The sequence below is a fragment of the Pistacia vera genome, unplaced genomic scaffold (genome assembly GCF_008641045.1).
Source record: "Pistacia vera cultivar Batoury unplaced genomic scaffold, PisVer_v2 Contig293, whole genome shotgun sequence".
Taxonomy (NCBI): Eukaryota; Viridiplantae; Streptophyta; class Magnoliopsida; order Sapindales; family Anacardiaceae; genus Pistacia; species Pistacia vera.
Genome location: NW_022196105.1, coordinates 409934 through 420010, shown reverse-complemented (window position 1 = coordinate 420010; position 10077 = coordinate 409934). Strand labels below are relative to the sequence as shown.

Below are 10077 nucleotides of genomic sequence, written 5' to 3'. Positions count from 1 at the left end.
ATTTATATCTGATATTATCAATCATATTGATCTCCCAGAATCCTGGTCTTTCACGTTATGAGGTTCTTTTCACAAACAAAATAAAAAGGCCCCGTCCAATCCACCCCCCCTCCCATCTTTTCATTAACCTTTGCTTCTTCTCTTCTTATCGATATTTCAATTTTACTTTTGCTTTTTCCAGCATAGTAGCTCCATAATTTTCTTTCACAACCTTAGGCGATAATTCCAAGTTTTTTGCTGATAAATTTTAAAATTTATAAAGAGAGTTTGTGAAATTTGATTGTAAGTATAATATTACTTTCTTTTTTTATATGTATCTCGTCGCAAACAAAATTAATCAATTTCAGGTTTGACTTCACCAACCAATTCGAGGGAACAAGCAGAATTTTCAAAGGATTTTTTGACATGAAAATATGGGAAACAGATTCCATCATCCTGCACAACAAGTAGGAAACATGAAGGACAAATTTAAGGGCGGCAAGGAAACGGCACTTATAAAAAAATTAAGCAACATTTTTTGTGCTTTTCTGTTCCTGGTCCTCCTAACACATGCACTAATCATTATTAATATCTTTCAAATTTATAGTCTAATAACGTGCTTCTTTTGACTTCTTTTAATCAATCAACGAATTGATGCTTTTTATATATATACATTGAAATTAACTTGTTTTTTGACTTCAAAATTAACACTGTTAGTATTAGCCCAAGGAATGAGATACGGGCTTGTTTTGTTAGTAAAATACCCTGATAAAAACGTGAAACAAATGCAAATTATATAAATATTTTAACTAAGTGGATCCCAACGCAAATCATTCATCACTTCCAAGACCAAACTAACCATCTTCGAAGAAATTATATGAAGGGCCCGTCCCAGTTGAAACTATATAATATTAATACATATAACCTTTTTTTAACCTGTCATAGTACTCCTAATCCTAACTAATAAAGTTTAATAAAAAGCATAAGAAGATATTGGATCATAACTGTCTTTGGGTGACCGAGTAATTCAATAGAGACTCTTTAGTGTATTATTCAAAAGGTTCTGAATTTAAATTTCTCTTCGATTGCTAATAGAGATAGCCACTGAAGCTTTCACACGACTGATAGTTTCAAGATCCAAAAGATTAGTTGAAATATGAATAAATTGACTCGGACACTCACGATCATCAGAAGAAAAAAAAAAGGATATCTGACCATACCCCTTAACTGAAAAAAGAACTACATTTATACAAATGAAATGCACATCTGTTTAGCTAGAATGTTGGGTGGTTAATTCACAAGTTGAAATATCCTGACAAATGCATGGCCTGCAAATTAACAACAGATTTTTCAATGTATATGATAAAAATATGTACATTTTTAGCTAAACCAATCAACTTCAGCTTTAGGAATTATTACTTATTAGTGTCTGGTCCCGAGTTGAGTAAGTAGGAAACCAATGCAACTGTTATTGTACAGATATCAGACCAATAACTTATTATGGTAACTAGGAAAATGAAATTTGAGAGAGGAAAGGGTGGTAACGGGACCAGCAAATTGGACAAAGTCTTTGAAAAGTATGTGGTGGTGACAACAACATCGTGGTTTATTCATCGACAATCAAGGTACAAGTCAAAAAAAAAAACCATAAAAGCTCAAAACAAGAATGTCCTTTACCAGTCAAGAGAAGTGATTGTCCTCCGCAGATCTCGCCAACATTTTGTTCTGTTAAGCATAGCTGTAACCATTGTTTTTTTTCTCAGATGAATATACCTTCAGATTCCTCCCCACAATAAAGTTTTACACATTCAGGTTATTCGTTAAAGTTAAAACCAAAGAAGGCTACAACATTCCAACTCACACTCGGGTAATTAAGGCTTTCAGAACACATTCAGAAAGTAAATATCTTTCTTTGTTTCAAAATCCTCAATAGCATACACCAACTTAGCTCCGAGAAAAAGGAAAAAGAAAAACATACTGATATGCGACCTATATGAATTTTGGATGAGCTGTAAACCACTATATATTATTAGACACCATTTCTTATAAAAAACAAAACTAAATACATCAACTCAACTCTCCTAGGGGAAAAGCATAATTAATTCCACTAGGTACTTATACAAATACAGGTGAGGTAAATGCATTTACTTGCCAGGGAAAGCGAACCATAGCAGCTCCTTGGTCGAGTTAGAATCTGATCCTTGGAGGTACATGCATTTACTTGCCATGGAATGCAAACCGTAGCAGCTCCTTGGTTGAGTCAGAATCTGATCCTTGGAGACGATGTCCTCCCTCCTACACCTGCCTGTCGCATCATCTCTGCAATATTCATTTTCCATGTCATAATTCACAAAGAGCTGAAGATATTCAACCTCTTGATTTTCATGCAATAGCAATAGAAGCAAAAACATACTAATTGAAGGAAACTAAAAAGAAGGGAATCAGTTCTCTGAATTTGGTATCAGATGCATCCACTGTGTTGAGACCATAGCCTCTTGAAATAATGCTGCTGGCAAAGTATTTTGTATATGTTCCCATCATTAAACTTTTCAGCATTCAATGGCCACACAAAAGACTTGAACCCGTGGGCTGGCACTATGGTTACCATGACTTTTACTTAAAACATCTGTTTCTATGTTTAAACAAAACCAGTTCACAAGCCTAAACATGCTGAGTTACACTTGATTGAGGATGGACTAGTGTACCAAACAAGTCACTGAAGAAGTCAATATCTTAGCTGCTTGTGAACAGCTTGAATAGTTTACAGGTCTAAACGTAGCTTACAATGTCAACGCCAGACATCATCTCTGTTTGAGTCATCTTTTTATTAGATGCACAAACTTACGAATCTTAATCCTTTAAAAGCTAAACCAACCCTGTATTGTGGTAGTCTAGACAGGTTTCATGATTCCACAAGCTCATTCATCAAGCTCTAAAAAAAAAATCCCTGTTACATGACCTACTGTAAGAAGAGACCCTATAACAGTACCTAAGTGCATTTCAAGGACTTGAGAAAGAATTACAACCTCTTTTAAATACAGCATTTTTAGGTGAATTGATTTTGAAAAGATATTCTCTTTTATAAATACTTTCTTAAACCTAGACTCCAAGGAAAAGAAGCTGAGGTTTACTGAGACATTGGTCTCTACATCTATTAGGTCCAACAAAGACATAAAAAAGATGAAATTGGAAATTAGTGATAATTTGCTGAAAACTAAAACTTGCCTCGTTGTCGTTTGAGCTCTTCATCAAGCTCTTCTTTCCATTTTCTTTGTCTTTCTGAGAAGCTCATGCTGCAATAGAAACCACTGTCGTTATCAAGCTACAGATTTATTAAGCAGCAATAAAATAAAACAAGTGTCAGGCACCAACAAATAAACCTTGGTCTAATTGTATCCTTCTGAGGATCGAGTAGTTCTTTCCACTCGTTAAGCTGAGGCAGTGGAATTTCCTGCAGAGCTCGGTCATGCATGCTGTTCAGCTTTGACACAGAATCCATTTTACTCCCAGGACTAGCAGTAAAAACAGCTGCTGAGAGTCTTCTACTTGGTAGCCGCTTGGGCGATCTACTTTTAGGAGGTAAGTTCGAACAATTTTCTCCATTTGCAATTCCAACAGCAATTGGGTGACCAGTTGCATTCATTGTGTTATAGAACTCTTCATACAGAGGTGTTTGCAGCTTCTTCAGATCCAGAGCCTAATAAAGTTTTACAGGAAGGCATGAAACATTAAACTTCCATGATATAGTTTTCTAGTCATAATGTTTTAGAGAGCAAATTTGAAGGAAACATTTATGCCTTTTCAAATTCTTTCCACTGTAATCATTCTTAGGCCCTTAGGATGTGCACTGCCACTTTAAATCTAGAGCCTACCGGAGCTCTTCAGATGAACATGAGATGTTAAACTTTGATCATATAATATCTCAATAGATCATAATGTTTTAGGAAGGCAAATATGAAGCCGCTCTTTTTTTTCTTTACTATATTTTTGCTTTTTCATATGCAATCAATTGTAATAATTCTTGGGCCGCTGGGTGGAAAGGCTACTTGTACACATATGCTATGTCTTCGCCGTTTCTGGTTTTTCTAAGATACTATTTTGCAGCTCTCTCTCTCTCTCTCTTTTTTTTAGGGATAATATGATATACTAGTTTACTTGGAAAAATAAAATCACATGATAACCCCATCATTCTTTTACAGAAGAAAACTAGACCAACACAAACAGAAAAAATACCTTCTCATCTAGAAAGGCTCTAATTTTTGATTCTGTAACTTCATCATCATCCTCAGGTGCTGATGCACTACAGGGAAAGGAGAAGTCATTCTCCTCTTTAACTGATACTCCAGCAGTGCCAACAGCTCCACAAATTGCTTCCCCAGAAGATAAATTCAGTCCATATCTGTCCACCCTTGGACTCTCATCAAACTTGCTTGGCCAATCATCAGTAGGTTCACACATTGGATTAAAACTCTGATTCAAGTAAACAAATCAACTTAGCATCATTAAAGCCTCACATTAAAACATGAAATACATGAAAGAACTCAGACTGGATTAGCACCTTAGTTAAATCTGCAGATTCAAAGGTAGAGTTGAATTTTACAGATGCCCTAACCCCAAAATCATCTTTGTCATCTATTAGACACATGTCATCGTCACAATTGTTTGCCCCCCAGTAGGATCCTGCAGATAAACGCTCTGGATACACTGTTGAGCATCTCACGCTACCCATCTCACAAACATCCTTCAAGCCTGAGCAGGTTGACTGTCGTATCAAAGAGTTCATGCTGTAACATCAATAGAGTTCCCAGAGTCAAGATTCAAAAGAACCAGGCATCAACAACCCATGGAAGTTTAAAATCCATGAAAATGGATCACTTACGAGTTCCTGAGATTCATCCCTGGTGTTGCCATCAAATTTCCAGACTCCTGATGATAGAAAAAAGAAAACAATACTAAGATTGACAAAAATGGTCAAAAGAATAAGATGACTCAAATTGATAAAGCTTATTGGATTATATTTACCATGATTGAATTGCGGAATACAAGATGAGATTCCTGATACTTCCCAGTGATGAATGGGTGCTGCACATGTTTAGGAACAGATAGTTATACGACTGAAAAGTTAAATGTTACATTATTTTACATGTCTAAATATATTCTGTTGCAGCATATTGTAAGAGGAAACGAATTTACAATTTGCAGCTACCTGCAGCAAGTCTGTTGCTGTAGGTCTGAAGTCTGGTTCCCTGCCACCACAAATTGATACACATAAGCATTGAAACCAGATCATAATATTNAAAATAAAATCACATGATAACCCCATCATTCTTTTACAGAAGAAAACTAGACCAACACAAACAGAAAAAATACCTTCTCATCTAGAAAGGCTCTAATTTTTGACTCTGTAACTTCATCATCATCCTCAGGTGCTGATGCACTACAGGGAAAGGAGAAGTCATTCTCCTCTTTAACTGATACTCCAGCAGTGCCAACAGCTCCACAAATTGCTTCCCCAGAAGATAAATTCAGTCCATATCTGTCCACCTTTGGACTCTCATCAAACTTGCTTGGCCAATCATCAGTAGGTTCACACATTGGATTAAAACTCTGATTCAAGTAAACAAATCAACTTAGCATCATTAAAGCCTCACATTAAAACATGAAATACATGAAAGAACTCAGACTGGATTAGCACCTTAGTTAAATCTGCAGATTCAAAGGTAGAGTTGAATTTTACAGATGCCCTAACCCCAAAATCATCTTTGTCATCTATTAGACACATGTCATCGTCACAATTGTTTGCCCCCCAGTAGGATCCTGCAGATAAACGCTCTGGATACACTGTTGAGCATCTCACGCTACCCATCTCACAAACATCCTTCAAGCCTGAGCAGGTTGACTGTCGTATCAAAGAGTTCATGCTGTAACATCAATAGAGTTCCCAGAGTCAAGATTCAAAAGAACCAGGCATCAACAACCCATGGAAGTTTAAAATCCATGAAAATGGATCACTTACGAGTTCCTGAGATTCATCCCTGGTGTTGCCATCAAATTTCCAGACTCCTGATGATAGAAAAAAGAAAACAATACTAAGATTGACAAAAATGGTCAAAAGAATAAGATGACTCAAATTGATAAAGCTTATTGGATTATATTTACCATGATTGAATTGCGGAATACAAGATGAGATTCCTGATACTTCCCAGTGATGAATGGGTGCTGCACATGTTTAGGAACAGATAGTTATACGACTGAAAAGTTAAATGTTACATTATTTTACATGTCTAAATATATTCTGTTGCAGCATATTGTAAGAGGAAACGAATTTACAATTTGCAGCTACCTGCAGCAAGTCTGTTGCTGTAGGTCTGAAGTCTGGTTCCCTGCCACCACAAATTGATACACATAAGCATTGAAACCAGATCATAATATTTGTGAAATTTAGACTAAAGATAAACTAATGTTTGCCCTTTCAATATTAGTTCCTAAAAAAATTTAAAGCCAAAAAGAATATGAAAAAGGTGGCACAAGAAGAAATGAGAAAAGAATGTACTTCTGCAAGCATTTTAACAGAAAATCCTTTGCTTCAAGAGAGAGATGTTCAGGAATGGGTGGGTGGGATTTAGTTGTTCCAATGTGGAACAGAGCAGCAACCTGAAAGAAACATCATATCTTAGTCAGCAAATTAATGAAAATACTTTGATACATTCTAGCTAGACAGCGCATATATATCAAACTAACAAGGTTTAATAAGTAGTGCAACTTTTGTACCTCTTGATACTGTTGGCTCCATGGAGGCTGTCCTGTAGCCATCTCAATCACAGTACATCCAACACTCCATATATCAGCAGAGCTAAGACAATGAATTTTGAAAATAATGAGCTCCTAAGACCGGAGGAATAGAGAATGCGTGGATAAGATTCTATGTTACCTTACTGTTACTGGAGAAAGTGAAATGAGCAAACATTACATCAGATGATATGCAAGAAATTATAACAAACAAGTTTGGGAAGATTTATCTCTTACTACTCAAACTAAGTTTTTTTTTTTTTTTTTCATCGAAAACCCATAACAACAAAACTCTTAACTGAAATGAAAAGAAAATGTCAACCTCACTGTAGCTTGGACTAAGCTTGGTTGAGTTGAACTCAGTTGAACTGACAAAATCTTACGGTAGTTAGATGCTAAACAACTCACAAGACTCTTCCAAGAACTTAGGACCTAGAATATTCAAACATGATTCACTTCCAAATATCACATAATATTTTCAAATTTATCTTCCTGGAAAATCAATGCTATATCAACTAAACTAACCAGAACTACAAATTTTAACAGCTTCCAAAATGTTGGAGGAAGCAATAAAAGTATCTTCCTCATAGTGATACCTAGAAGGAAAAACATCATCTCTTTAGCTTCAACAAAAATTTTGTGTCATTGCAGCTAATAATTAATTATACAACCTAGCAATTACACTGCATAACCTCCAAAATGAGAAAGATACTGAAAGAAAACCAATAAATGATAATTTCAGCACTCTGAAACATTCTACTTTTCATTATGTTTGGAAAACACATTAAATGACGGCCATCATAGGAATTAGTGTGCCATGTCTCACAAAATAAAACAGTTCGATCAATATAAACCAAATAGAACTTAGAAAGAGAGACATAATTGCACATAAATAAACCTTATAATCTATACGTGTCAAGACAACTACAAATAAATATGAACATCTATAAACATGAAGATGACTTTTTTCTTACAAGCTATGTCCAGTCTGTAGAATAACTTCAGGAGCCATCCAATATGGAGTACCCTTCATTGACTTGGCACCATTTATTGTGGCCTGTACCAACATAGAGACCACATCATGAATACATGCATAAAATATATTTATAAGGACGTCAAAACTTTCTTTTGCAATTGAAATATATATATATTCATACCAGCTCTACGACTTTCTTGGATGCACCAAAGTCCGCAAGTTTAATACACCCCTTATTATCAACAAGAATATTTGCCCCCTGGATGAAACACGTCCATCGTTAGAGTAAGGAATAAGAGAGTGAGTTATAGAGATTTCTTCTCATGAAAGAACAAGAAAAATACCTTAATGTCCCTATGCATAATTCCATTTTTATGAAGATATTCAAGTCCTAATAACAATTGTTTCGCATACATTCTAATAACCTGTAACGCAAACCATTTTGCGAAGTAAAATCAGCACTCAGAAACACCCATATTTTGAATTTTCAGAACTAACAATAATTAATACTTACAGACTCGGGGAAAGATCCGAATTTTCCTAATAGAGATGATATGGAACCACCGGGTACAAATTCCAACAGTATATTCAACGAATCATCCTCTCTGGCAGTTCCCAAATATCTCTAAACATAGCATTAAGGGGTAAAAATATCAGAGAATAAGCAATTGATATCAATTTCACAAAACCTAAAGACATCCTACTTGGTACTTACAACGATGTTTGGGTGTGAAAGATTCTTCAAAAGCTTCACTTCTTCCTCAAGTTCCCTTATGTGTGCCTAAAAGATTTAAAATTAAAAAAAATCACGAATAAGCAAAGATTCAAGTAGACTTGAGCAAGAAGAAATTTTGTTTAGTAAGTAGTTTTTTTTTTTAATCTCCGATTGATCCCAACTTAATGGTACAAAATTCACTACCTGTACAATCTAAAGAAATAAGCTAAATTTATACAAGTAAAACGTTCACCTGTGTTGTTTCTTTTGAAGCACTGCTCGCTGCAATTAAAACCTGTAACCAAAACAAATAAGACAATTCAAAAATCAAATTGAAAACTAAATCCAATTACAATCCTTAACCAGTGAGCAGTATAGTTACCTGTTTAACAGCTAGGAGCTCTCCAGAGTCAAGATTCATCCCCATATAGACCCGACCAAACGCGCCACACCCTATCAACTCACCTTTCCTCCACCGGATCGGCGGCGCTTCGGTTTTCACAATCGGCGGCAGAGCCGGTACCGGCGGTTTACCAAACAAACCGATTCTCGATTTACGAATGCTCGAGCCGATCTTCTCAACCAAGCCGCCGATTCCTACTCCTCCATCGTCTCCCGGTGTCGACCGAAACACCAGGGATCGCCGAACCGATCCGAAAATGTCCTGCATATTAGAGTTCGTGCTCCGGCCTCCAATTATATAGTCTCTTCCTCGGTTATTGTGTTGAAGTCCCTCAATGTTAAGGTTCTGTAAGGCGCATAGTTTGCGATGAAGTGAAACTGTGAAAAACAGAAGAGTGAGAGATTTTGAGAGAGAGAGAGAGAGAGAGAAAATTTTGAAGGAGGGAAAGGGAGTAGGGATCTATTTTTGAAAAATAAAGAAATGTCGGATAAAATGATGGTGGTGCTGCCCGTTGGGGTTTTGGGGGTATTTATGTAAATTGGTTTGTTGTTTATTTATGGGCTTGGGCTATGCCTAATGTTTGAATATCCTTTACTTTTCTAACTTATGATACGTGAGTTTGAAATTAGCATTACAAAAATACTTATTATCATTATCTCCCCTGAGATTTAATAAAATGTCAAAAAAAACCCGAGTAAACGACTTTTTCCCACACAAGGTTTGCTTTAATGATTTTTTCACCCCAAAAGTTTCAAAATACCACTTTTCCACCCAAATTTTATATTCTGTTAGTTCCCAAAATATGTTTCACTTTTCTCAATAGGCGTTGACAAGTTACTAGGAGCCAAGGTAAGGAGTTTTTTAGAGTGAAGGCCGGTGGATAGAATAGTGGTGACCAATTGAATATTCGCCGTCGGAATCAGCCAAAAATTAGCTAAGAATGGGAAATCCTAGCTTTGCGATGGTTGGCAATCGACGAGAAATCAGATGCTAGAGTGAGAGAGGTTTTGTAAAGAGGAGACTGGAGGTTCAAATGGTGGTAACAGAGAGAATTTTCTCTGTCGGAATCGGCTTTGGGTAGTAATGAAATATTAGCTTTGGGTGGGATAGTGGTATTTTGAAACTTTTTAGGTGAAAAGTGTTATTAAGGCAAACCTTGGGTGGGAGAAAGTTGTTTGCTAAAAAAAAAAAATATATATATATATGTTATTTTCA

At 36.0% G+C, this 10077-nt stretch overlaps 1 protein-coding gene across 1 annotated transcript; it reads right to left on the bottom strand.

Moving 5' to 3' along the window:
• Window positions 1–1984: 1984 nt before the first annotated feature.
• LOC116135070 (mitogen-activated protein kinase kinase kinase NPK1) lies at window positions 1985–9258 on the bottom strand. The gene is made up of 17 exons (XM_031420766.1): window positions 8842–9258; window positions 8713–8754; window positions 8460–8525; window positions 8259–8369; window positions 8089–8169; window positions 7926–8003; window positions 7743–7825; window positions 6751–6832; window positions 6533–6633; window positions 6323–6362; window positions 6139–6198; window positions 5996–6042; window positions 5675–5900; window positions 5350–5586; window positions 3360–3676; window positions 3205–3272; window positions 1985–2298 (listed from the first exon to the last, which is right to left on the bottom strand). Exons 1-17 carry the CDS (start codon window positions 9127–9129, stop codon window positions 2240–2242), a joined length of 1986 nt encoding a protein of 661 aa, XP_031276626.1. The 5' UTR covers window positions 9130–9258; the 3' UTR covers window positions 1985–2239.
• Between the last annotated feature and the right edge of the window lie 819 nt (window positions 9259–10077).